At 52.8% G+C, this 27,997-nt stretch overlaps 1 protein-coding gene across 1 annotated transcript; it reads left to right on the top strand.

Moving 5' to 3' along the window:
• The first annotated feature begins 22 nt into the window (after positions 1-22).
• On the top strand, positions 23-27,995 carry CORO2A (coronin 2A). Its single transcript, XM_054584950.1, has 12 exons — positions 23-107; positions 5,663-5,863; positions 17,064-17,180; positions 18,799-18,948; positions 20,286-20,465; positions 21,131-21,247; positions 21,963-22,067; positions 22,855-22,951; positions 23,745-23,857; positions 24,214-24,304; positions 25,229-25,503; positions 26,498-27,995. Exons 2-12 carry the CDS (start codon positions 5,663-5,665, stop codon positions 26,627-26,629), a joined length of 1,578 nt encoding a protein of 525 aa, XP_054440925.1. The 5' UTR covers positions 23-107; the 3' UTR covers positions 26,630-27,995.
• The last annotated feature ends 2 nt before the right edge of the window (positions 27,996-27,997 follow it).

Here is a 27,997-nt window from a genome sequence, read left to right on the forward strand (position 1 = left end):
GAGGGCTCCGTGGGAAATCGCCGGTGCAGAGCCCTTGGTTGACAGCAGGGCGGCCGTGGCTTCCTGATCCAGAATCCCACCGCCTGGTACATGGATCCGAGGCCCTGGTAAGGATTCAGGATAAGTAGAAAGGGGCTTTCCTAGTCAAGTTTGGGCCAAGGCCAGGATCAGGGTAAATTCTATGATGGATGATAGTCTGTCAAGGATTAGCCTCAGGGTGAGGGACCCGCCCATAACTAGGTGTTTACGTTGTTAATTATTGGCCTTTGGAGAGCACCTTCAAATAGAGCGTTCTGCACTCTTACAGTAATTTTTTTTTTTAATTTTTCAAAACTAGGAAAATGGTAGTTCTAATCTCCCTCTGTTACCTGCGGCCAGCATAAGCGTGGTGTTCGGACTCTCGTGAGGCACGTGTGGGGCTAGTTCACTGACCACAAGGTCAGGTTTTAAGAGGAAAAAAATAAACTAAAACTCCAAACGTTAGACGTGGAACCACAAACAGAAAGAGACAATAGTAGGCGGCAGCGTGAGGCATCTACCAATCCTGGACGCTTCTCGATGAAATCAGGTGCTTTCATTCTTTCCCTGAGGCCTGGAGGAATGCAATTAATGAGTAATTTATCATGCTGGCTTGTACCACACCCAGTGCGGGTTTCCTTACTGCCACCCTGCAGCTAACCCTTGTCCTGCAGTGTGTGAGGGCTGGGCTGGGAAGACAAGCCTTTGGAGGGAGGCGGGAAAGTTTCTGTGTCTGTCTGTCTCTCTGTCACCTGTCAGAGAGGAGCCTGTGGCAGGGAGAGGATCCTCTGGACAGGATTTGGCTTTTGCTTCCCACTGTTGTTCCTCCTTAAGTGATCTTGATCAAGTCACTTCCTCTGCACTGAGTAGAGACAACTGTTCCCAGGAGAGTCGTAAGGGATGGGACAGGCAGTCAGGCATTTCGCGTCAGGCATTAAGAACCCAAGTCAATTGGATGTTAAACCCAGAGAGAGCTACATCCACTTGGGGGGCAGGGAATTCCCAGCCCACAGAGCCTAATCCTTTGGCATCAGGGCCACTAAGCATGCATAGGACAGACCTGATGTCACCCCTGCTTTGTGCCACACCTGAGAAGGCCCACTGAGGCTTTGATGTGGGCCCAGCCAGGTGGGACCGGGCAGGATAGGGCAGCCCAGTCTGTGGGCGAGGCCTCCCAGTACTGAGGGCCCGCGGCGACAGTCCGCATTTCCAGCAAGCGCCTGCTTGTGGGGAAAATAAAACTCCTGTCCTCGGAATTGCTGAGTCCTTAAACTCATGAAAGCACTGATACACACATGCATGCAGAGACGCGATTAAACATCCAAACAGATGCACCCATGCGTGCACAACACCGGAGTATGTGGGCACATATGAACACCCTGGTGGATGCAGCGCTTATGCACAGACTTGCACGTATGGCCACCCTGCAGCTAACCCTTGCTGCACGCACGGTCACACAGACTTCACCAGCGTATACACGTGCACGCTCCCGTATCACAGGCAAAGGGAGAGGGGGCCTGCCTGGCTTGCTGCTGCTCCATCCCCCAGTTCTATAAGTTTCCCTCTGTGGTAATAGGTCTGGAAGAACCTTGGCAGTAAAGATAAGGTGGTGGAAGGGGTGGGGTGGGGTGGGGAAAGCAGTCGGGCAGGGGGCAGAAGCTCACGGACCTTCGTGCTGCTCCGAGGCCAGCTGGCTTCATCAGTGGAGGCCAACAGCCCCCTTTCTGGAGGGCGTCCACTTACTTTCCTGAGCCTCGTTTTCCTTTTTGGTAATGTGGGGGTGATAATTGTCATGGGCTGAGGGGGGATCCAGGGTGTCTGTCATCTTGGCCATGAACTCCAGCAACCTGGAGCTTGAGGCTGCAGAGACAGCTGGGTTCAGTGCCCAGCTCTGCTCCTTACAGTCACGTGACCTGGAGGTGAGGGCTTGCTTTTCACTTCTCTGCCTCGGCCCCTGCACCTGTAATGGGAAGCCAGGTAGCACCTACCTGTTCAGTGCATACGGGGGAAACACATGGAATGGCACCTGTCACATAGCAGCCGCCCCCAAAACTCTGCGTTGTTACTTCCATAGAGGGGACTGTGAGCTCAAGAAGAGTTGTTGCCCAGGCCCCTTGAGGCCCCCTGACCCTGACCCTGACCCTGGGCAGAGAGCTTTCCCGCAGGTGTGGAGCCAAGGCCCAGGCTGTCAAGGGAGAGCCCTGGGAGTGGCCAGAGGGGCCAGGGCTGTTGACGATCAGCCGATCATGTTGATTTCGGCAGCCATGACCTGCCCCCTGGCCCCACAGCCCCCCATGGGCACTCAGGTGCCACGGCTGGTTGGTCCCCGTCCTTGGCACCTCGCGTACATGCTTTCTCCTCTCCACCCCCTCTGCCCTATTTCAGCCCAGGTGACCATGGCCCCTCATCTAGCCCACCCGTTTTTCCTCTCAGTAGTCAGGGAAAGGCACCTGAGAGTGCAACCTGGTCTCCTCACCTTCTTGCTTTAAGCCATGCAGTAGCTCCCGTTCTTCAGCGTGGTTCCTGCCGGCGACCTGGGCCCTGCCCCTCGCCCAGCTCTTCCCTGCAGGCTTCCTGTGTTCTGGTCACACCAAGCACAGGCGCCTGTTTGCCTACTACCATTGGTGGGGCCCGCACGGGGTACTGTGTGAGGCGGGATGGGAAGTCCATGCTCTGTGACAAATAACCCCCCATCCCAGGGGTTCGCTCTGTAAGTTTCTTTCTGTCATGCTCCATGTCCAGCACGAGTCACTGGGGGAAGACGTTCGGTTCCATACAGTTTCTTGGGGGAAACCAGGATGATGGTAGCTGTGCCATCTAGAACTTGTGGCCTTCTCATCTTTTGCACCAAAGACAAGCGTTCAGGAGGGAGGGTCACAGGCAGGTCATCTGTGCTTTAGCCTGGAAGTGGCACACATCACTGCTGCCCATGGCTGAACCGTAGCTGCCAAACGGCGAGGAGGCTGGGATGCGTGGTAAGTGATGGACTGCCTGGTGAGCATCGCTACTGGCCATAGACAGGCCCTTCCCACTCCGCCGCTGCTCGGAGTGAGGTGGGGTGCGGGGCCTGGGGCTGAGCCTGCTGACTTCTCCCTACTTCCCCACCCCAGCCCAGGCCTAAGGCAGCTCCTCAGTTGCCATTTATTTGACAAGACCCTAGGGAGGCCTTTGTGCCTGCTGTTCCTTTCTAAGAGGACTCCCAGGGGGAGAAAAGCTGTGCTGCCGCTTAGCAGGTGGTGGCTTTTATCTTACACACACTGACCAGATCCCTTTCTGATTCTGTTTCCCTTGTCGAATTGGCTGCTAGGAAGCTCAGACACAAATCTGAGGCCTATCTCCTCTCTGTGGGGCACCTGGCGACACCCATTTGGGAGCTGAACTCCCCCGCATTTCAGGCGATCTCGCTTGTTCCTGCATTTCCCTCTCTCTCCCCATTTCCTCCCCATGGCTTTTCCATTCCCTTCTGTCTTGTGTTCTCTCTCTTTCTGTAAGGCCTCTTACCTCCTTTCTGGCATCAGACAGGCATGAATTAGTCAGTCCCTAATTCTGTGCTGCTTCCTACAGCCAATGCAGCAAGGGCTTTGGGCAAAGTTCCCAAAAGGAGAGTGGAAACGGCTGGGCTCCCCAGGACAGACCTGTCCCTGTGAGGCGGGTGGGCTGCCTGTAAGGGCGCGGCTCATGCACAGGTCAGGCCTTTGGTCACCATGACTTTCTGAGGTTAACAGTCTACTCATGTGCCTTTTGAACTGAGCACAGAGAAGAGCCTTTGGAGTCAGCTGCCCAGGCTGGGCCAATGCTTTCTCTGTCCCAACCCCATGGGTGTCCGGCCACTCTTGTCTTCCCCGGGTCTTAGGGCCTGGGGTGGGCAACGCACTGAGCTGGGCCCCCTGGAGCAGAGTCCCTGGCTTTCTGTGAGGGGCCCTCAAGCCGGTAGAGAAGACGAGACCTGACACCAAACTCCAAATCGGGGCAGACGGCCTCAGGGACCTAAAGGCAGGGAGGAGGGACAGCTGTGGGGGACAGAGAGGAGCAAGATCTCTGCTATTAAGGCGTTGAGGAGGACTCTGGGGGCTCGGGAGCTGGCGATGGGAGGGTGTGGGCTTGTGGAGATGGGCGCAGGCGATCGGTGGCTGGGGAGGGCAAGCCGAGTGGAGGGAAAGGCAAGGGCGAAGGGCCCAGGGGACTGGAAATGCATGAGCAGACACAGGGGAAGCTGGGCGGTGGTCTTCATCTGGAAGGTACCCTTTAGAAGATGAGCAAGAAAAAAGCAATCTTGGAATATGGGGTGGGACCCAACCAGAAGGCCTTGAATGACAGGCTGAGTTTGGCCTTGAACCTGTAGGGCAACAATGAAGGGTGATAGAAGGTGGGGGTCGGGATGGTAAGCCGTCCACCCGGCTCGGTGTCCAGAAGATCCCTCTAGCCTCCATAGATGGGGGGCTCTGGAAGGGTCATTGAGATTGGGAACAAGGGGTTTGACCTTAGCAGCAGCAAGGCTGCGGGGAGGCCACACAGTATCATGGGTGTGGCCACACACGAGGCCCAGACCCTCTCACTGGCCACTCATGAGCTGGCCCTCCTCGCCTCCAGCTGGTATCCTTACTCCCATCGCCCATCTTTTATGTTCACACCCGTGTGCATGTTGTTGTTGTTGTTGTTTTAATATCTCCTTGTTAATCTTACCAAACTACATGTATTTCCCCAAACATTCCATATTATCTTCTATCTCATGGCCTTTTCTCAAACTGTTCCATCTGCCTGGGACACCCCCCACCTACTCGCCGTTGTCCTGCCAACATGGCTGACTTACTTGCCCTTCAAATCACAGCTCACGTGTCACTTCCTCTGGTAAGCCCTCCCTGACTGCCATGTGTACAAACCTCCATTATTACCTAAAACCCCCTGGGTCCCAGTGGCCCAGACACCCCCAGGGGCCTCACTCCCAGGACTCTCTGCTCCTGTAAGGCTGGGCTCGGGCTTACTCTTTCCAAAGCCCCAGTGCCTGGCACAGGGCCCGGTCACATGGCGGTGCTCAGTAAATACTGAGTGAACAAATACGAGGCTGGATGAGAAGCGAGGACAGCTCAAGATGCCTGGATGATGATAGTGGTCGTAACTATTACTGTGGATCAAGGGCTCTATGCGTATCATTGAATTTCATCCTCATGACAAGTCTGTGAGAGGGATGCTTTCGTTGTCCCCATTTTACAGATGAGAAAACGGGAGCTTCCAATGTTGAGCCACTTGCCTGGCCAGCTGGCAAGAGGCAAAGCTGGAAGTGGGGCCCAAGCGGGCTGGCTCCAGAGGACACGATGTTACCCGCTTGGCGGGGTGGGGGGGGGGCAGGGAGGCTAGTGTGTCTGGTGAGACGGTGGATTGGGAATGTGGTGAGGTCCCTCTATGGTCTTTCTGCTTTCTTATGTTCACACTGAAGGGATGAAAAGCAGACAAGTCAGCAATGAATTATACAGCATCTCACCAGGTCATAGAAGTAGCCACAATTACAGCCTGTTCACTTGGTTGACCTTCATGGCATGTCACTTTCGTGGCTGTGCTGTCATATGTGCTCAAGGTGAGACCCCTGTGTGTCCCACGGTCAAGGCAGGGGGCCTCACACTCCTTCTGTCCTGTTTGTCCCCTGCAGATGTCATGGCACCCCCAGTACCGCAGCTCCAAGTTCCGCCACGTCTTTGGCAAACCAGCCAGCAAGGAGAACTGCTACGACTCAGTGCCCATCACCCAGAGCGTCCACGACAATCACTTCTGCGCCGTGAACCCCCACTTCATCGCAGTCGTGACTGAGTGCGCTGGTGGGGGGGCCTTCCTCGTCATCCCCCTGCACCAGGTAAGGCTGCCTGGTGAGCCCCAGGCCCAAACAGACCTCAGGAGGCAGCTCAGGACAGAGGGAAAGTAGAAAGAGCCTGGCTTTCTGCTACCATGCATGGGTTCAAGTCCTAGACCTGCCTATTACTAGCCGTGTGACCTCGAATAAGTCATTTCACTTCTGTCAGCCTTGGTTCCCTAATTGGGAGAAATATACCTCTCCTGGGATGTCAGCAGTTGCCTAGCTATTCCTGGGATTTCCCCTCCACCCCGCTGCAAAATAATTCACTCCTGAGTAAAATATAATTATTTTTCATCTTCACCCAAGGATATGTTTATTGATTTTAGTGAGAAAGGAAAGGGAAGGGAGAGAGGAGAGGGAGGAAGAGAGAGAGAGAGAAACATTGAGAGAGTGAGAGAGAAGAGAGAGAAACAGAGGTTGGCTGCCTCTTGTACAAGCCCCGACCTGGAGTCAAACCTGCAACCTAGGTATGAGCCCTGACCAGGGATCGAATCTGCAACCTCTTTCGTATACAGGACGATGCTCCAACCATCTGAGCAACCTGGTCAGGGTAATAAAATATAATTTTTAATGCATTGCCGGGCTCACACAACATCCAAGAAATCTCCAAAGCCGCTTTCCCTCCCTCTGAAAAGAAAACAAACCTTAAGCCAAAATCTACAGTAGGAGAGGAAAACAGTAAGTGAATGGGAAGAACGGGCTTGTCCTGAGAGCAGATGTTAACAGTAGAGTTCAAACCATAGAGTTTGAACAGCATTTGCTGATATTTAACAATTTTTGACCCCACAAATGGCAGTTTCATATAGAAAAAGAAATAAAACCACTATTATTTATAGATGTGATTGACTACAGAGAAACACAGAACATAAGTCAAAGTATTATTTAAAAAATAAGAGTATTTGGAAGGTTGTTGGATATGAAAATCAGAATACAAAAATCAGTTGCATTTTTCCATCCCAGGAATGCTTAGAAAAGGTAAACATTTGCAGTAGGAAAAACAGGATGAACGTCCGGGAAAAAACAAGCAAGACTTAGAGAGAGGGCATTTCTGAGAGACCAGTATTCATGACCCAACAAATGGAAATATGTACCAGGTTCATGAATAGCCTCTTTTTCTCTCTCTGCCAAATTTCTACACCATTCTCCTATTTAGGACCTATTCCAGAGCCTGTCCCCCGACCCCTTAGGACACCAGGCTCTGAGTGCTTTGACTTGGAGCCTTTGGTGTTCTGCTAGTACCTGCTATACTTGGAATAGCAGGTCTATTGTTCATCCATATATCACATTGTGGGAACACAATGGGTGCTTGTAAATTTTCATCGATTGAATAAATTACCCAGTAATTGTTCATCCAAATAAATAGGGGAGGCATAATTGGCCAAGGGCAAAGGCATGGAGGTGGGACTATGCACGGACTGTTCAGGGAACAGAACAGAGGTTCGCCCTGTTCAGGGGAGGAAGGGATGTACCTTGGGGAAGCGGCCGAGAGCCAGGTGAGAAGGACCTTGAAGGCCAGGAGGACACGTGTGAACTACACTCTAAAGAGATGAAATTTTTCAAGCTGGGGAGGGATAGGTGTTGAAGGTCAGAGCAGGCAGGACCCCTCGAAATGGCCTGTTTGGCTAATTTTTTCTTCCGAGTTCTAGATGCTTTTAAAAGATTCTGTCCATCAAACAAAGTGCGTTTTTAATTAATTACATATTAATGTGCTTTCCTGACTCTTATTACTCAGACTTTTTCAGAGCTGTCACGGTTTCAAACTCCCATGAAATGTTCAGTATACATAGGTACTAACAGCTGGTATTAAGAAAATAAATTGGTTTGATGCGATGGAATGTGACCTGGGTGGGGCAAGGGGCCCTCGCGTAGATCGGATCCGAGAAGGCCTTTCTGGGGAGGTGACAGCCGGGCAAAGAGCAGAGGTGGAGCACGCAGATCCATGAATAGCAAGTGCAGAGGCCCTGAGGTGGGGGCGGGGGTGGTGTTTGAGAAACAGACCGGTGGGTTGTCGTGTGGGCTAGAGCAGCGGGACGTGGTCAGAGAGGGGGGCGGGGCCGGGGCTGCGCAGGCCCTGTAGGCCAGCACAGGAGTCCCACTCTGTTCCGTGTCCAGAGGAAAGGCCCCCGGGGGGGGGTTGAAATTCAGTTGTCCTGTGCAGCCTGATCTCAGGTATAATGTGCAATTAATTTCCTTTGGACTTTTTGAAGTAGTACCATAAGTAGCTTGAGGACACATGTTCACTGCTGCTATCACAGGCTCCTAGGAGTCCCGGGACATCAGGAGCTGGAAGCCACTAGTCAGATCTCATACCTGAGTGTCACAGCACAAGTTCTGATCCAGTAGATCTGAAGGAGCCAGAGAGTCTGCCTTCCAACGAGCTCCAGAGTGGCCAGATAAAATGCAGGAGACTCCTGAAGTCTGAATCTCACATAAACGCCAAATAACTTCTTCTTGCTTATTTCTCTTTTTAATTAAACTTTTTTGTTTTGAGATCACTGTAGATTCACATGCAATGGTAAGAAATAACACAGATTTCTGTGTACCCTGCACCCAGTTTTCCCCAATAGTAATATCTTGCAAGACTGGAGAACAATATCACAGCCAGGATATTTACATCAGTACAATCAAGATACAGAATGTTGCTCTGGCTGGGTGGCTCAGATGGTTGGAGCGTCCTCTCATAGGTACACCAAAAAGTTGTAGTGTAGGTTCCATCCCCGGTCAGGGCACATACGTAGGTTGTGGGTTTGATCCCCCGTCGGGGCTCATATGGGAGGCAAGCAATTGATGTCTTTCTCTCCCCACTTCCTCTCTCTCATAAATCATTAAAAAAAAGTGTGTGTATATATATATATATATACACATATCTCCTCGGTGAGGATTTAAAAAAAGACACAGAACGTTGCCAGCAGCGTCACAAAGATCTCCGTGTCATCCTTGTAAAGCCGGCCACTTCCCTCGCTCCCACTCTCATCTTTACTCTTGGCAACCACTCACCTGTTCTCCATTTCTGTACTTTCGCCATTTTAAGAATGTGGTATGAATGGAACCATATGGTATATAACCTTTTGGGCGTGATGTTTTTCATTCGGCATAAAAGATCCATCCGAGTTGCTGCGTGTAGCAGTAGCTCGTTCTTTTTTTTTTTGCTGAGTAATATTCCGCGGTGTGAATGCACCCCTGTTTGTTTAACCATTCACCCGCTGAAGGCCGTCTGGATTGCTTCCAGTTTGGGGCTGTTATGAATCCAGCTGCTATAAACATTTGCCTACAGGTTTTCGTGTGAACATAAGTCTGTCTCCATTGCTGTGGGCTAAATGCCCAGAGGGCAGGGACTAGGTCATAAAACACGTTTAGTTTTATAAGAAACTGCCAAGCTATTTTCATGAAGAATTTCTCAGTGTGAGTAAAATAGTATATGGGATATCTTACACGAAAAATAATATTTGTTGTTTACCTGAAATTCAAATATTCCTGGACACCTTGTGTTTTTATCTGCTTGCTATTCTGGCATCTCTTCTTCCAGGTGGTGCCAATGCTGCTGGTTTGCAAACTACATTTCAGTAGCTAGACGGTCATCTAGTTCTTTTTTATAATGATGAAAATGTTTCAGACACTGAAGTAGATTAAGGCCCTGGCCAGGTGGCTCAGTTGATTAGAAGCTTCATCCCATACACCAAAAGCTGTAGGTTCAGTCCCCGGTCGGGACACTTACGGAAGGCAACCAATTGATGTTTCTCTCTCCCCCCCCGCCCCATCCCCTTCATCTCTCTCTAAAATGAATGAATATCCTCAGATGAGGATTTTTTTTTAAAGTCTCTCAAAAAGTAGGTTAAAAACAATATAATAAACTTTTCTATATCTAGATTCGAGAATTTTCAAGACTGCCACTCTTGCTTCATCCACTTTTCTTATCGCCCCCCGCCCCGAAGTACTTAAAAGCAAATCCTGGACTTTTTGTCATGGTATCCCTACAAACCTCGGTACACAATTCTAGAAAATAAATAAATTTCCTGACTTGACCACAAGCCTGGGATCACAGTACTGACACCAACTCCCATGTTGCCTGGTTTCCACTTCAGGTGAAACATCCCTCGTTGCCTCATAAATGCCTCACTGTGCTTGAATCCGGGTCCAGAATGGCCCCCGCATTGCATTTGGTTGCTATTTTCTGAAGTAAGCACATCCAGGGTGACGGAGCAGGAATGAGAGGCCGAGAGAGGGAAAGGGCACAGGTGCTTGTCCCGTCGCCCAGCACGTACCCTGGACAGGCAGGACAGTGCTGACGCTGATGCCATCATTAGCTCGTTTTGTAGGGAGTATTGCCCCATTGTGCAGATGAGGATGCTGAGGCTCAGGGAAGACAAATTCCCCAAGGACCCTGAGCAGTAAGGTGAGGACCCAGATGTGGCCCAGACATTGGCTCCTTGTTGGTTACCAGAAATGATGTCCCATTCAGGCAGAGAAGTGCCAATAAAGAGGGCTGCGTGCACCCTGGTTGGTGTGGCTCAGTGGACTGAGCGCCAGCCTGTGAACCAGAAGGTCCCAGATTCAATTCCCAGTCAGGGCATATGCCTGCGTTGCAGGCCAGGTCTCCCAGTTGGGGAAGTGCGGGGATCGAAGTTTTCCTCCCTTTTTCCCTCCCTTCCCCTCTCTCTAAAAATAAATAAATAAAACCTAAAACAAAGGAAGGGAGGAGGAAATTAGTTAGGTATGTCATGGAGTGTCTGCCTTTGAAGGTGCCTAGCCTTACCATAATGTCCCGGAAATGTTTCTCGAAAGGGCTAGGCTGCCCAAGGCGGTGTCAGGTGTCCCAGGGAGAGTGACTCTGCAGTCTGGGCCCTTCCTTTTGCGTGCTGTGACCCAGGGTGAGCCCACGGAGGGAGGCGCCCGCAGCCTTGGCAACGGAGGGCTGCTCTCAGGGAACAGGGCCCAGGGGGAAGGCCTAGGGACATGCCAGGTTGGGCCCCTGACGCTGGGGCCCAGCTTGCAGCAAGCAGGCCCATCTCTAGAAATGGAGAAGAGTGGGCTTTACTGTGAGGTGTGGAGAATGGAGAGGAATGAAGGCAAGAGCAGGCAGTGGGCTAGTCCATTTTTTGTGTCTTGTTTGTTTTGTTTTGTTTTAGTCCCTTTCCATTCTGTGGATCTATTAAGCCTGGAAAAGAACCTACTCAAGGAATGGGTCCTCTACCTTCAAATTTCCCAGGAGCTGTCCTGAGAGGGGGTGGAAATGGTGTCTATGGGGTCCCAAAGGACAGAGCTGGGACCAGAAGCAGAAAGTGAGAGGAGTGGGAGGGGCCACAGGGAAGCCACACCAGGCTCAAAGTAAGAAGTGTTTTCTCACAGTAAATATGGTCTGAAAGTGGAATAAACCCCCTGGGTCGGAAGTGCGTTCCGCCTCTCTGGATGCGATGAAATGGGGCTCCCGGGTATCCTCTGCGGTTCACCATCTCCAGCCCTGGGTGTGGAATTCCACGGTGAACCATCTTCGTGCTCATCTGTGTTCTCGTAAGGGGAGGGCTTTGCCCTAAATCCTTATGGGGACATGCTTTGCGCTACAGCAGCAGGTATGTTCCCAGGATCAGGGGACACTCCTATCATCCTTCCCTCTGCTCAGCTTTCTCCTCTGGGCAGCACCCCCTGCCCCAAGTCTTACCCTCTCTAATCAGGTCAAAGTCATCTGTCCACACGGTCATCTCTCCTTAAGGTCCTGTGCAGGGTGACTGTCTCCATGTCCACAGCCTGACTCCTCTTCAGTGGCCTTCTCTCCCATCCCATTTTTCAGTCTTTCTTCTCCGCTCTGTGCTTCAGGATCCTTCCCACTTAACTCCTACCTCCGACCCAGCCTTTTTGACTTAAACTACCTGTCCTCCACCCTGCCCTGGTCAAAGGCTCCCTCTCTTTAAGGCCTAGTTCAAAGGCCTCCTTCTCCAGGGAGCCTTCTCTGATTGATCCCCTGGGCCTTTTCTCCACCTCTCTCGCCAAGCCCTGCGTATACTACATGACGCCCTCCACAGACTGGCAGCTCCTGGAAGGCAGGGACCATGAGTCACTCATCTTCTGCCACCATCTGCACGCAGTGTGGGGCCTGGCACATAGTAGGTCCTCAGTGAAAGGCCTGTAAGGTGCTAATGAGAGTAAGAATGGCATGAGGATCGCAAGAGGCAGACCAGGCAATGAGAGAAAACATTACGAGTTCTGTGGCTTGGCCGTGGACCAGCTCTGTGGTCCTTAGCACATGAAAGTCAACCCCTCGGACCCTCAGCTTCTGCTTTATAAATGAGGATTCTCATGCTACTTCCTGGGTTGATTGAAAAGTAAATCAAATAATAGGAGCAGAGCCCCTTGCACAGGGCCTGGCACATAAACGACTCTCTAAGTTGTAGTTCCTTTATATTTGCAAACGTGTTCCTGGTGAGAATGCGCTTGAGTTCACCAGCTGGAACATGATCCAGGCATCAATTTATGCAATGAGGTATCCCGGGAGCAAATGCCCATCGGTTAGGCAGGAAGTGATGGGAGTCCTTCTTCAGAACAGTTTAGCCTCACTCTGATTACATCTCAGGACCCCGGAGACCTTCTGAACAGCCATAAACCTGGATGGTTGTGATTAGCTCCAATGAATTTATACTGGCAAATTTACCAGCCACTCTCTTAAGCACTTTATGTGTATTAACTCATTTAATCCTCATACCCACTTTGAGGACCACCTTGAGGTCCTCCTATCATTGCCTTTTTGTAAATGAGAAAGCTAAGGCCCGGAGAGCTGAGGTCACTTGCCCAAGGTCACACAGTGGTGAGTGCTGTAGCAGGGATTCAAACGCAGGAAGCCAGAGTCAGCGGGCCCACCTAACCTTTTCTCACACCGTGCAAACTGCCTCTGCCTGCCCGCCCATGTCCGCTCTGGGCTGCTGGGAGGGTCCCTGGAGGCCATGACTGTGACCTTATTGTGGGAGGGCTCATGCCAGGGGCCTCACGGCTCTGCCATCCAGAAAGCCGAGGGCTGCCCCTGGAATGTCCCCCATCTGCCTGGCTCTGCCCTCTGGGGTCCTACACCCCTGTGCGCTCCATCTGCCGCTGGAGCAGCCAGCGGAGACCTGGAGGTGGGGTCCCTGCAAGCTGAGCAGCGGCCCCTACGCCCCTGCCAGGCTCTCCACGGCTCGTGCAGAAAGCCGTTGTATCTCCCCTGCTTTAGAGCCTGCATCCCCGGTCGATCAGAGGCCTGTTCCTGGCTGACTGTTGGCCTAAGAGGCAGAAGGGCAGCAATGGCCTCCTGATTGTAAATATCCCTGCCCCGACAGGGCTTTTAGCAGCTCAGTCCACAGTCCTTCAGACTGGCTAATGTCTGTTAATGTGGGTCCTCAGCACAAAACCCTTTTAGGCTCGGAGCAGCTTGCTGGCCTCAGGGGAGGGCCAAGCCGCCTGGGTCCTGTGCTCTGAGAGGCCTGGGAGGAGCACTGGCCCAAGCTCCGCCCTGAGGAGCTGCCCTTCAGAGCCACAGCTGGCTTGGGAGCTGAGGGTCTGTGTGGGGCTCCTGGGGGGTTTGCCTGCTGCCAGCCAAGGGCAGCCTACAGTCAGCTCTTCCGCGGCACCTGCAGGACAGAAACTGAAGCACAGCGCTGGGCCCGAGTGTGGAGATAAAGGCCCTGGAGCAACTGGGTGTGCCACAGCCCCTCCAGCACTGCTCATGCCCTTTGACCCCGGAAATGATCCAAGGGAAGGGAAAGGCTGTGTGCAGGACAGAGGGCAGGACACTGACTCAGAGAGGGCTGGGGCTCTCCCTCAACCCAGCAAGGACACCGCAGACTCCCACTTGGCAGCAGGAGCCCTGGGCGTGACCCTGCCCACATGACCCTGGGCAAGTGCCTGGGTGTGGAATTCCACGGTGGCCAGGGAGAGAGTGCAGTGAAGCACTGGTGGTGCCTGCCCCCCGGGCAGGCGCGAGAGCTGTGCTGGGTTTACCGTTCCTGGTTTCACAGAGCCCTTCAAGTTCTGCAATTTTATAACAAACTTTTGGCGAATCCAGAAAGGACCTGTCTTTACAGAAACTTTGGAGTTTTCTCTTATATAATTTTGTATTGCAAAATTTACAGTTTTTATAGGAAGTTTGGGGAAAAAGTTTTAAAGACATAGATGATAGTCCTGGATGGTGTGGCTCAGTTGGTTGGAGCAGCATCCCATAGACCAAAGAGCCGTGGGTTCGATTCCCGGTCAGGGCACACACCCGAGTTTGAGGGTTTCATCCCTGATTGGGATGTGTATAAGAAGGTGACCAACTGGTGTGTGTGTGTGTGTGTGTGGCTCTCTCTCTCTCTCTCTCTCTCTCTCTCTCTCTCTGTCCCTCTCTCCCTTCCTCTCTCTCTGAAAGCAATGAAAATATGTCCTCAGGTAAAAATTTAAAAAAATTAAAAAAAAAGACATAGATGATAAAAACCACCCATTTATCTCACCATCTAGAGAAAACCACCAACAACATTTTGGTGCGTTTCCCTCCAGTTTTTTTTTTTCCTCGGTTTCAACATACACATGTACGGGCATGCACACATACACGGATGCATACAATAGCAACTGCTCTTATTTGAGCACTATCACTATATAGGACACCCCTGTTTGGCTTTTCATGCACAATATCTCATTTTACACCGTAACAATCCTGCAAGGAAAAGATGATTATTCACATTTATAGACAGGGAAAAAGAGGCTTGCAAAATTTGACATGATCCAGTTTCGGTTTTGGAAAGCTCACCAGATGACGGTGTGCAGAAGGCCCGGAGCCTGGGCGAGGGGTCCACGCTGGGCCCCGGTCCCGTGCAGGCCTGAGCCAGGGCCCGCGGGTACAGGGTTCCCCGCCAGGGCCCGGGCTCTGGGTGCTGCCCCTGCTGCCAGGGGCAGGAAGTCTGCACTCTCTTCCCTGTTCAGGGACCCAACTTTTTCAGCCATGGAGAAGGCAGACCATCTGAAAGAAACGGAACTTTTGCCCGCCTCCTTACATATCATTCTCAAACAGCACATGTCCAAATCCTTTCATTTCACTCTCTCACTGAATGTGTATGTGAGGGTATATTTTTTCTGAATTCTTTGAGGGTAAATTACATTCACCTGTGCCTTTTACTCCTCAATACTTGAGTGTTTCCTAAAAATAAGAATATTCTCTAAGAACATAACCACAGTACGTAATCAACTTCCCATTGCAACAGTATTTTAATCTACTGTTCGTTTTCCAATTTGTCACATAACGTCCTTCGTAAAGTTTCCCCTCCTGTAAGGGACGCAGTCTAGAGGGAGGTGTCGAATACCCCTTTTTGAGGAGCGAGAGCTGTGTCAGGCAGCCTGTTTCTGAGGGGGAGCCCAGGACCACCGCCTCTGTTTGCAGACCGACTATGATGCACACACGAAGCCCCCGCAAACCCGGGGCTCAGCTGCCTGCCTCCCCGTTTGTGCGAGGTGGTTCCAGGAAAGCCCTGTCTGTGTCTGTTCTCATAGCAGCCGTCCTCTCCCCAGCCTTGCTGAGCAAGGTCAGAGGCTGTCGCATTGTCTTTGCTCAGTCTCGATTGGGCACAGTCTCAGGATGTCCCACAGAAGTGCAGTGGTCTCTGCAGAGCTGGGGAGGCGAGGGGGTCCGTATTCCCCGAGTTCACTCTGTTCTTAAATGTTCCTTTTTTAAAATTCTGAGCCTGCTGATTCTGCGAGGTCTGCGAGGCACTCGGCAAGGGGCTGCGGGGTCTTGTGCTCACCCAGCCCCTTGCCGAGAGCCTGTCCCCTACGTTCCTCCTAAAGACTTCCTGAGTGAGGGGATGTTGGCCAGTTTCCTTCTCAGCTGCCCCTTTTTCTTAGATGTAAGAGGGTTCGGGGGAGCATTTGGAGGGTGGGCTCCAGAGCCTGGGCCGGATGGCGGATGCCGCGGAGCCTGCCTGCGCGGGTGGAGAGCCCGGCCTGCCCCGTGTCCTGCCGGGACCAAGCGGTGCGATGTGCAAAACGAGTGTGCTGGCTCCTGCCACCTCCAGGGTTTTGTTCCTGAACCCATGTGGCTGGCCCATGGCCCAGGAAACCTCCCCGTCTGTCACTGTAGTTGGAGATTTCAGCTTTGGGGCTACGTGGCAAGGGCTGTGGGACCTGTGTGTCCTCCTTCGCAGGTGGGGGAAAGGAGAGAAGGGGAGGGAAATGTCATTCACATACCATAAAATTCACCATTTTCAAGTGTACGAGTCAGTGGGTTTTGGTATATTCCATGGTCGTGCAACCATCGCCACTATCTAACTTCCAAGTAATTTCATCTCCCCCAAAAGACACCCCACCCTCCTCAGCAGTCGCTCCCTGTCGCCCCCTCCCCCAAGCCGCTAATCTGCCTTCAGTCTCTATGGCTTTGCCTGCTCTGAATTTGTCATATCATTCATTAGTCTGGGTTCTGAATACCAGCTACCAGGGGATGTGTTAATTTGCTCAAGCAATGAAACCACGTCTGGTGTGTCATCTAAGTGGAATCACAATATTTTGTGGTTTTTGATGTCTGACTAATTTCACTCAGCACAATGTTTTCCACGTTCATCCATGTTGTAGCGAACATCAGCACCTCATTCTCTTTTTGAATGAGTAACATCCCATTGTATGAACATACTACACTTTGTGTGTCCATTCCTCTGCTGATGGACGTTTGGGTGGTCTCTGCCTTTTGGTGATTTTGGATAATGCCTCTGTGAACATTGGTGTACAAGTTTTCTTGTAGACCTATGTTTTCCTTTCTCTTGGTGATATACCTAGATGTGAAATTACAGGGTCATATGCTAACTATGTTTAACTTGTGAGGATCTGCCTGCCAGACTGTTTTCCAAAGTGGCTGCCCCATTTTTGTCCCCCCACCAGTGGTGTATGAAAGGAAATGCCCTTTTATCGAACACCGACCGTGTGATAGGCACTGCGCTAGGCCCTTTCCACACCTCATGTCCTGTGACCCTCACCCCAATCCTGGGAAATACCTCTCATTGCCTTCACTTTCCTGGGGAAGACACTGAGGCTCAGGGAAGTGACGTGACTCGCCAAGGATCATGCAGGGAATGGTAGTAAGTCCTAGACTCACCCCCAGTTCTGCCTCTTATGTTCGCCTGTCTACTCGGGGATGACCGACTGACTGAGGGACCGAGTCATATGGTAAAGTGGAATTAATCCTCTCTCCTCCCCACCCCTCCTGGGCGTTGTTTTGCAGACGGGAAAGTTGGACCCCCACTACCCGAAGGTCTGCGGACACAGAGGGAACATCTTAGACATCAAGTGGAACCCTTTTGATGACTTTGAAATCGCCTCTGCTTCTGAAGATGCCACAGTGAGTGTCCGCACATAAAGCTGCTCCGTTGACCAAAAGGAGTGGGTTGGGGCAGAGAGGGAGCTGGAGCAGTGTCTGTACTCAGCTCCTTCTGACGCTCCTGAGTCCTTCATCCTTCATGATGTGAGGTGGCCTGGGAGGGGGCGGGTGTCATTTAGATTCTGGCCGCTGCGCACCTTGGGGCATGACCCCTCCTCTCTATGGGCCTCAGTTCCCCCACCCATAAAATGGGCATAGCAGTTCCCAACCGCTTAGTGACAGATCCAATGAGATTCGTACTCCAGTGGGAACGCCCACCTTGCCCACCTTTTAGGGGAGCTATAAAATGCTATGAGGGGCATTTTTACTGTGTCCAGAAAATACCGTGCCACTTCATCTCACAGACAGTAGGGAAGCAAATTTTAAAAGGACAGGCATGGGAGCCCTGTGTGAATGTGGACAGCAAAACCTTCCCAAAAGCCTCAGCCCCACCAACTTTGCGGAGCTCCTGTTTTATACCAGGGACCTCATCCCCGCCCCCACGATGTTCAGTATTACTTATTTATAATTTATCCTATGCCACTTCTAAAACACAGTGGGTATGGCTTAAAACAAAAGGTACAGATATGATCAGGTGGTTCAAATAAGAATAAAAGTCCTGGTTATTATTTGCTGTGAGCCCACTGTGTGCCTGACCTCATGACACATCATCATCTCACTCAGTCTCCCCTTTCTGGCCACCCCACAAGGTAGGGCACTTTTCTGATGTGGAAGCTAAGGCTCTGAGAGGCGCGGCTATTTGCCCAGTGTTGCACAGTTTGTACAGGCAGGGCCAGACTTCAAATTGAAGTCTGATTTCAGAACCCGGTCTATTTCCACTGAGCTATGCCAGTTCCCTAAAATGCAACAGCCACAGGTGGGGGAAGTGAGGAAATAATACTAGAAACCCTGGCAATGGAGGGTTGCAGCTACTGAGCCCTAGGTTTAGCTCAGAGCTGCCTGGCAGCCAAGGCAAAAAGGGGAAATAGAACGTATTGTAGAACCTTCATTGCCTGCTCAAAGGAAACACACCAGCTGATCAGGACAAGCAGGTGGGAAATTCTAAGAGGACCTGTGTTGGTTTCCATAAAGGGGATGCTGAGGAACGTAAAAGGGGCCCCTGCAAAGGGGCCTGCCCTGTCCTGCTCCAGACATTGTGTTGGGCTGGCTCCCTAGTGCCCTGAGGATTCGGCACAAACCCTTCCTCCTGCCATTCAAGGCTCCACCCTGGGCCTCTGGGACAAGGAGTAGGGAGACACCACTGGACATTGGGGGATACTCTCTGCTGGGAAGCAGACCTGCTCTGCTACCCAGCCGGGAGTCAGGCCTGTGGCCCTCCTTCCTACCCACTGCCTCAGGTCATTAGGGTGGCAGAGATTACCAGAGGGCACGTTGGGAGGCCTGGACCCAACTCTGGTCAGCACCAGCCCCTACTTGGGCTGGAGGACCTTGGCAAAGCCCCTGTCCCTCTGAGGTGCCGCTGCTGGCCCTCTACTGAGCAAGAGGCAGATACAGAGAGGACTCCTCGCTGCTCTTAGAGTGACGGGGGTGCCACGGTGGCCCTGGCTAACACTCCCCTGGGCCATGTAACCCTTGGCAGATTAAGATCTGGAACATCCCCAAGCAGCTGCTCTCAAGGAACCTCACAGCCTTCAGGAAGGAGCTGGTGGGCCACTCCCGCCGCGTGGGCCTGGTGGAGTGGCACCCCACGGCTGCCAACATCCTCTTCAGCGCTGGCTACGACTACAAGGTGGGTCTGCGTGTGAGCTTCCTGGGGCTGCCCTGACAAAGGACCAAACTGAATGGCTTAAGACAACAGAAATTTGTTCTCACACAGCCCTGAAGACTAGAAACCCTAAATCAAGATGTTATGAGGGCCATGCTGCCCCAAAGGCTCTAGGCGAGAATCCTCCTGAGATTCTTCGAGCTCCTTGTGGCTGCATCACTCCAACCTGCCTTGGTTGTCACATGGCTTCTTTTTTTTAAATTGTTTTATTTATTGGTTTATTTATTTGATTTGAGAGAGAGAGAAACATCGATTGTTTCTTGTATGTGCCCTGACCCAGGATCAAGCCCTCGACCTTGGCCTATTGGGACGACTCTCTGACCAGCCAGGCTATCCGGCCAGGGCCACGGCCTTCTTTTCTGTGTGCCTCCGTGTCCTCTCCTCTTCTTATAAGGACACCAGTCATTGGATTTAGGGCCCTCTCAAATCCAGTATGACCTCATTGTAACTAATTACATAAGCAAAGACATTATGTCCACATAAGGTCATATTCTGAGGTTCCAGGTGGACACAAGTTTGGAGAGGACACTATTCAACCCATCAGTCTGCCTGGAGGGGATGGGCGGGACCCTGAGAACTGGGAAAATCCATGATGTGGGAAACAGATTCCTTACCGACTCACCTCTGACTTGCGGTGTGAGCCGGGGAAGTCTTCTCTGGGCCTCCGCTTCTCAATCTGCACACACACGGGGTTGGTGTGACCATAGCCGTGGCCTTTAAACTCTTCCCTTCACAACCCTGTAGGGCTTTCCTGAGGCACCTCCGGGGCCCCTGTGATGGATGAAATGGGAGTGGAGGCGAGGGCGGCGCTAAATGTCTGTGTAGGGTGTGTCTGCAGGGCTGCTGCCTGGGGTTGTGCAGGTTCCTCTGTACACAATGCCGGGGGCACTGTTCACATAAGGGATTATGGGAACGGGTCGCCCTGGAGCTGCACAGTGCACAGTCTGGGCAACCAAACATGGCGGCCCTCTTCGCCTGTGTGAGGTAAAAACTGTTGTTGGAACCCCCCTGGGCTAGCTGGTCCCCCGGGGTCCTCCCAGCATGGATGTTTCATTGCTCCAAGGCAGATGGTGTCTTTTTCTTTTTTTCACTGCCAGCCAGCCTGACTCCCGGCTTTCCCCTCCTACCACACGGCAGCTTCGGCCGTAGATCCACCCTCCCACCTGAGGCCGCTCGGCCAGACTGCCATCTGTGGCTTCCCCCCGGGGATACTGTGTTTCACGGCAGCCTGGCCGGCGTGTGACTGTGGGGGCCAGGGGCAGGGCGGCCACTGTGCTCAGAGGCGGCTCTCTGCCATGCAGGTGATGGTCTGGAACCTGGATACAAAGGAGCCTGTAATCATGAGCCCTGTGAAGACAATTGACTGTCACCAAGATGTGATCCTCTCTATGTCCTTCAACACCAACGGCAGCCTGCTGGCCACCACCTGTAAAGACCGCAAGATTCGGGTTCTCGACCCCCGAGCAGGGGAGGTCCTGCAGGTCAGTACTAGGCTGGAGTCTGGCTCGGGGTCAGAGGAGCAGGGCGTGGAGTGGAGACGGTGGGGGCTTCTTAGAACAGGGTAGATCATAAGTGGCCAAGCCTTCACACATGTTATCCCCATTTTTCAGAACGCTCCCCATTTTGCAAGAACCGAGGTAAAGATGTGTCATTCCCATTTTTCAGATGGGAAAACTGAGGCAGAAGAGAGGCTAAGAGACTTGCTCACATTGAAAGCTGGGATCTGAACGTGGTCTAATGCCAAAGCTTGTCAGTATGCCTCAGCTCCGTCAGGAGCGAGACATGGGATTGGAGACCTCAGGGTGCCACTGCTGACCCACTCTGTGGCCTTAGGCAAGCACTTTCAGGCATCCAGGCCTGTTCCCTCATCTGCAGCAATGGGCTGTTGGTCCTTCCTCTCAGAGGATTAAATGAGAGGACCCAGGTGACAATAGCCACCCAGCCCCATGCTTTGCATATAGTGGGTGCTCCGTGATCTTTCAACAAGAGCATAGAACTGGGCCAACGTTTGCTTCTTGCCATAGCTCAGAAAAATAACTCTGGAAATATCCTCCGGGCAGAGTTGGGGTGAGAGATGAAGGCTTTCTGAGGGGAGCAGCAGCATAAGCGAAGGTGAGGGAGTCCCTGACCACACGTGTCCCTCCAGGAAGCCAGCTACAAGGGGCACCGGGCCAACAAAGTGCTATTTTTGGGGAACCTGAAGAAGCTGCTGTCCACAGGCACTTCCCGATGGAATAACCGGCAGATGGCCCTGTGGAACCAGGTGAGTCTCCAAACGCCACCAACACTCCTCACCATCACTCCTCAGCTGAGTCCTAGCTTCATTCATTCATTCATTCATTCATTCCTCATCCACTCATTGAATTTACTGATGAATAACAGATGCCAAGATGCCAAGAGCCTGATGGCATGAGCCCAGGCCTTGGGCATCTTGTCATTCATAGAAGGAGACTGGTCAGGACAGAGAAGAGGACACATGGCCATGTCTGGGACCAAGATTGGGTGGAAGGGAGGAGAGGGCCTTCTGGACAGAAGGAGCAGCTGGAGCAAGGGCTTGGAATGATTATGAAGCATGTGGGCAGGAGGCGCTGCATGTTCAAGGCAGGGGCGGGGGTGGGGTGAGCACCAGGCCAAGCAGTATTGATCCGGTGGAATACTTGGCCGGAGTTTCAAAGTCTGGGCAGATCACTTCCTTCTCTCTGAATTTCCTTTTTCGTCTATTAGAATAAACAACAGAATAGGCAGCAGAGGGCTGTGTGAGAAGTGATTTGTTAAGGGCAACATGCTGGTAAAATAAAAGGTAGTGCTCTCTCTCTCTCTCTCTCCCCCTCTCGCCCTCTCTCACGTGTGCACACGCATACACACGTCCAGAGCTTCACGGCAGGAATGAATTTGTAGCTCAGAGAGCCCCGCTGAGGACCCCCCTGAGTGACCACCCTGCAGGTCTGCAGGCCACCCTGGTCTCCCTTTCCTTGCAGGATGACCTTTCTGTGCCTCTCACGGAGGAGGACCTGGATGGCTCTTCGGGTGTGCTGTTTCCCTTCTATGATGCGGACACCAACATGCTCTACGTGGTGGGGAAGGTCAGTCTGACATGGGAGGAAGGCAGCCTCGTGGAATCGTGAGGCAGGAGGCAGAACGACCCTAAGCCTAGCCCCACTGGTGGCCAGACAGCAGCCTGGGGCCCCTGGGGTGTAAGGCAGGGGCAGGGACAGGCAAGAGTCACTGGACACTCTCCCCCTGTGGTGGGCCCAGCACCCTTCTCTCATCTTCCAGGCCCCTAAGCACACCTGGGTCCAGGGCTTTGGATAGACACCCTGAACTGGTGCCTCCCTCCCCACCTCCGGGTCCAAGTGTCCAAGTGAGGAGGGACCCGTTGCTGTTTCTCATCAGGGGCACCTTTAAATTTGAGGCAGAACAGGTCTTCATCGGGTAGGACTATCCTCTGCATTTGGCAGCCGTGACCCCTACCCATCCGCGCCAACAGCAGCATTCCCGTGCTTCTGCCCTGTCCAGTCATTACGACAGCGACAACCAGGAATGCCCCTAGAGTTAAGGTCCACGCGGTGGTCTCAGGACGCGGCACTCTGACCGCTGAGCACAGCTCTGGGACGGGGTGGGGTTCCGGCTGTGCTCCCAGAGCTTCTGTCTCGGAGGCACAGGGTGGGCTTGGGTCATGGTTGGGGGCGTTGAGCATTAAAATGAGGACTCTCCTACTGGCTTGGTGACAGTTCCCTGGTGTTCTCTTGTGTGAGGTGGCTTTGCCAACTCTTCACCTACTATGAACGCCAGGTTTCTGGTACATGGCAGTGGGGGCCTGGTGGGGGGCTGATGGGAACCGGCTCTGAACCATACCCTCCTCATCCTCAGGGGGACGGGAACATCCGTTACTATGAGGTGAGCACCAACAAACCTTACCTGAACTACCTGACCGAATACCGCTCCTATTACCCACAGAAGGGGATCGGTGAGTGTGGGGCACCGAGGCCACTTGGGACCTGGGGAGACAGGGATGAGTCAGATTCGGGTCCTGCCCTGGAGGGGCCCACGGTCGGGAGGGGAGACAGTGGGCCAACAATCTGACTCGATGGGAGCTCTCATTGGGTGTGCAGGAAGCTCTCTTGAGAGGCTTCCTGAAGGAGGCAACATTTGAGGAACGGAAAGAGGAGGCAGAGCCCAGAATGGGGAGAGAATGAAGGTGTTCCAGGCCAAGGTTAAGCAGTTAAATAGTAGCACAGAGATGGGAGAGACTGACCTAAGGGAGCCCCTACGTTTTCAGTGTATTGGGGATAAAAAATAAACCAAGATGTAACTATACTCATATGTTGTCTACAAGAAACCCAGCAAAATGTAAAGGTGCACAGCTAGATTGCAAGGACAGGGATGGAGAGAGCTATACCACGCTAACTGTAATCAGAAGAAAGTTGGACAAGCTCTATTAAGAGCACCAGGTTCACGAGCTGTGAGGATGGCAATGGAGGGCCTGGGGCAGAGCACACTGCCTGCAGAAGTTGAGCTAAAACCGTTTAAATCCTTCACAGTGGGGCAGGGTCTGATGATTTTAACCCCACTTCCCCAGCACAGGGCCTGGCCCGGCGGAGGTGTTTGCTTATGAACAGTTTGTTGAAGGGAAGGGCGGTGGGTGAAGGGCGGTCTCTATTCACATCCAGATGTGCAGGCTGGCTTTGCCCCTCACAGTGGGTCCCCGTGGCCCCAGCCCAGCTGGAACTGCTTCACCCTTGTTGACCGTCTTCCTGCAGGTGTCATGCCAAAGAGAGGTCTTGATGTGTCCACCTGTGAGATCTTCCGCTTCTACAAGCTGATTACAACCAAAAGCCTCATCGAGCCCATATCCATGATTGTGCCCCGGCGGGTAAGGGTGGTGCGGGTAGCTGCAAGGGAGGCGGGGAACCCTTCCCAGAGGAGGCTAACCCTGGGGCCTGGAGCCGTGTGCCTGAAGCAGCCACACACGGCTGATGAGCACTGCCCTCCAGTGGAGGCCGTTCTTGTGGTCCCTGAGGCATCGCGGGGAGCTAGGAATCCTGATTCTTGCCTCACTTCTGCCCTTCAGTTGCTGTGTGACTTTGGGCATTACCTTTTACTCGTTGGGCCTTGATTTTTCTCAACTTACAGGCTTGGGGAGGGCCTGGACCCCCAGCTCTCTATGGGCCCTCCCCTGGGTGGCCTCCCCTACCACCCCAGTTCTCACTGTCCTGACTTCTCCCACAGTCGGAATCCTACCAGGAGGACATCTACCCACCCACGGCAGGGGCCCAGCCCTCTCTCACAGCCAGGGAGTGGCTCAGTGGGATGAATAAAGGTGAGGAAGCAGAGAAGAGGCCTTGGGCCACTGCGGCGGGAAATGGAGTGTCCTGTCACCTGGGTAGCTGAGAGGGGTTTGGACGGTATCTGTATTCTCCTGAAACCCCAGAGGACTGGTCCTTGACAGTTCCCAGTGGCTGTCATGGTCACATGGGGTCCAAGAAGGGAGGGGCTTGTTCCTGGTGTCTCAGAACGCTCCCTCCAAATCAAGGGGTTTTTGCGCCATGGAAAACTACTTTAAACTCCAGGCTGTGCAGGGTGACCAGATAGTCTCAGCTGGACACGCTTGCCCATCTTCCTGCCCCCACCTCGATTACTCAAGAGACCCTCTAGGCACCAGCCCCCTCTGCCTGCCCTGACTCGCCCTCCCTGTCCTGTCAGCATAAGGGCCAGCCCAGGGGAAGGTCGTGGGTGCTCCCCACCCCCACCCCAGCTGCTGCCTCTGTGATTGGGGTCTCCCTCCCCTTCTACCCCCCCAAAACTCCTCTGTGTAACCCTTAGACAGTCTCACTCCTCTCTGGGCCTGTTTCCTCACCCTGCTCCATGATGCCTGCCTCCCCTGCTTCCCAGGGACGTTGGGGGAATTCACAAACTGGAAGATGGCCGAGTGCACCCCTACATATGTGGGTGGTGTTGTCCCTACAGAGCAAGGACTCAGCTTCACTGGAGGAGCTCTTGGTGTCTGGGGCAGCCCCAGCCCACGCCCGAAGCTGCTCCTACAAACCAGGCTTCCTTAGACAGTCACGTGCGTGGGACGCTGATTGTCGCGGTCCATGGGTCTCTGCCTGTCTGCACGTGGCCAAGTCTCCCGCACCTTTTGTGGGGGCCCGCGTGTCTCTGCATGCCCACTTGTGTCAGTGCGCCCCATGGCCGTGTGCATATGGGCTCTCAGTCCTCACACAGCCCTCTGCTTCCCTCCCAGAGCCAGTGCTGGTGTCCCTCAGGCCCGGCTCCGAGCTGCCGAGCCCTCGGCCCCTGCCCCCAGAAAGATCGCTCTCCAACCCCATGGCCCCCGCCTCGCCCCACCTCTTGGGCCCAACAGAAAGGCCGGTTGCAGAAGACGGCCAGAGGCCCTTCTCTCTGCTGGAGGAGAGGTCGCCAAGGTGGGCAGCAGACCACAGGCTGGAGGAGAAGAAAGCCTGGCTCACAAACGGCTTTGACATCTTTGAATGCCCCCCACCAAAGACGGAGAACGAGGTGTGAATGGGGGTGGGATGTGCCTGGGGGGGTGGGGGGGAGGTGGGAGGGGGGCATGGGGGGGGCGGTAAAGAAATGAGGCCTGAGAAAAATAACCAGCTGTGTGGCCTGGCCTAGCTACTTAATTCAATTTGTTAATTCACTCAACAAGCAAGCAGTGAGCGCCATCTGTGTGCCCAGATGGTGGGTTTACATACAGACGGTGGAGAGCCATCTGTACAGTGAAGAGGGTTTGGCTTGGTGGGTATTAAAATCCCTTCCAGTTCTGACGTGCTGGGCGTCAGGTGCCATGGGGGGCGCTCTGATGCACCACCTGAGGGAATCCTCTCAGCAGCCCTGGGAGTCGGTAGGCAGTGGCTACAAACCAAAGGGCTGGCATCTCACAGAGGCATTCTAATCCTGGTTCTCCCGAGCACAAACTGTAGGCCATTGTCCCCAAGGACCGAGTCTCTCTTACTTCAGTTTCCATAGCGGTAAAGTGGGGGCACTATTACTGTGACCCTCACAGGGTCGTATGAGCATCCAGTGGAATCATCTTACTTAGGGCGAGTGCCCAACACCTAGTACCATTCTCTATGGCAGCTGTCACTGTGTTAATACTGAAGTTAGTTTTCTCACCCCCGTTTCGCAGAGGAGGATAGTCAAGCTCAGAGAGGGTAACTAACTTGCCTGAAGTCACACAGTTTAATAGCGGCAAAAACTCCAATCTTCAGACGTCAGAACCAAATTATCCTTTCCGCCATCCCACGGGGAAACCTCAGGAGACAAAAAAATATGTCTTGAACATCAAGTCTTTTTGAATTTCATTTATTAGGTGAATTAGGTTTTTGTAAAAGATCTATGCAATGACTGCCCCCGTAGACCTCAGCCACGTCAATCATCTCCACCTTTCTGAGTCCAAAAGGGACAATGTTTTATCTCTTCGGTTGGTGTCCTGCTCCCTCAAATCCCAGGACACCTGTATGACCTTCCCCTCTGTTCTGTGCTCTCCCAGCTGCTACAGATGTTCTATCGGCAACAGGAGGAGATCCGAAGACTCCGGGAATTGCTGACCCAGCGCGAGGTCCAGGCCAAACAGTTGGAACTGGAGATCAAAAACTTGCGGATGAGCTCAGAATGGTTCTGAGCAGAGGTTTCTGCCCTCCTTGCCCTCAGGGACACCACTTGGCTCCATGGGGAGGTCCAGAACCAAACCACAAGTCCCCCCAAGAACAACCACTATTTCTATATTTTTTACCAGAAAATGAAACTCGATCGCCGAAAGATTCCAATGGGACATGGTGCCGTTTTTCTATTTGCCTTCTCAGAACAACAGTGTCTGAAATGACTCCTTTTAGATGATAACTTGCCTTCTGTTGGATTCTGTTTGTAAGGGCCCATGATAAGGTATAACTTCCAAAGGGGAAGAACATTATAGTGATAGAAAGCTAGAGCGAGAAGAACCCAGGAGATAAACCTGCCTGTGGCTTTCAAAGTGTGGTCTATAGAATGGGGGAAAGCTAAACAGGAGGGCCCTCCCCGCTCCCCTCATTCCAACCAGACAGCTCCCCTTCTTTCTGGTTTATATATTGGCTTTGATGGTATACATAATTCTGCCACTCAAAAAAATTTAGAAGTTTGAAAACCTGTGATTGGCCCAACTTCCTCATTTTACAGGTGGGGAAACTGAGGCCCAGAGAGAGAAGAGTGATGTAGGTCCCCAGAGAGTTCGTGGCTGGGCTAAGCTGAGCTCCTGGTCTCCTGGGTCCGTCTTTCTGCTGCTTCTGGTCTGATACAGTTCTCAGCCCGCAGAGCAGGAATCCGCCGGTTCCAGCCTCAGCTGTGTCCCCGACTAGGAGTGACCTCAAGCCCTTCCCTCTCTGGCCTCAATTTCTCCAGCTGAACAAGGAGGGCACTGGAATCTGCCACCCAAGACAAGAAATGTTGGCCTTGACCTAAGGAAAACTACCTGTGGGGTGATGATCTAGATTTGTTGTGGGGACTCACCAGACATTGGCCAAGGGGTAGAGGGGGTTTAACTTTCCAGAAAGAAGTCAAGGTTCAACCCAATTCTACGATAGAGGCAGAAGGGCAACATCATCCTCTCTTCAGCCAGAATTGGCCGGATGTGGATAGATACCCCTTACTGTGGGACACAGACATCAGGTCACATTGTCCATGGTCACTGATAGCCACCAAAGCCCTCTGGTCACAGAGCCTGCCTCCTCCAGGACAACATAGACCACTGTCAGTCCAAGGTAACAGAAGAGGCCCCTGGGGGGTAGGGAGCCCCAGGGCTGGCAGTTTGCCCACACAACCGCCTGGCTGCCCAGCTGAAAGGGCTTCTGGAGAAGGATTGTGCAGGGCAAGGAAGCAAGAACACAAGCTCCCATCCAGCCTGAATTTTTCTGTGTTCCTCCTTTATGAATCTGTGCTCTGAGCACTTCTCTGAGATTTTCTTTCAGTGGTCAATATGGTAGCCCAGCTAGAGACAGGGGATGTTGGAAGTTGAATT

Source organism: Pteronotus mesoamericanus, unplaced genomic scaffold, assembly GCF_021234165.1.
Source record: "Pteronotus mesoamericanus isolate MK-2021 breed Mesoamerican mustached bat unplaced genomic scaffold, CSHL_Meso_final contig_78, whole genome shotgun sequence".
Classification (NCBI taxonomy): Eukaryota; Metazoa; Chordata; class Mammalia; order Chiroptera; family Mormoopidae; genus Pteronotus; species Pteronotus mesoamericanus.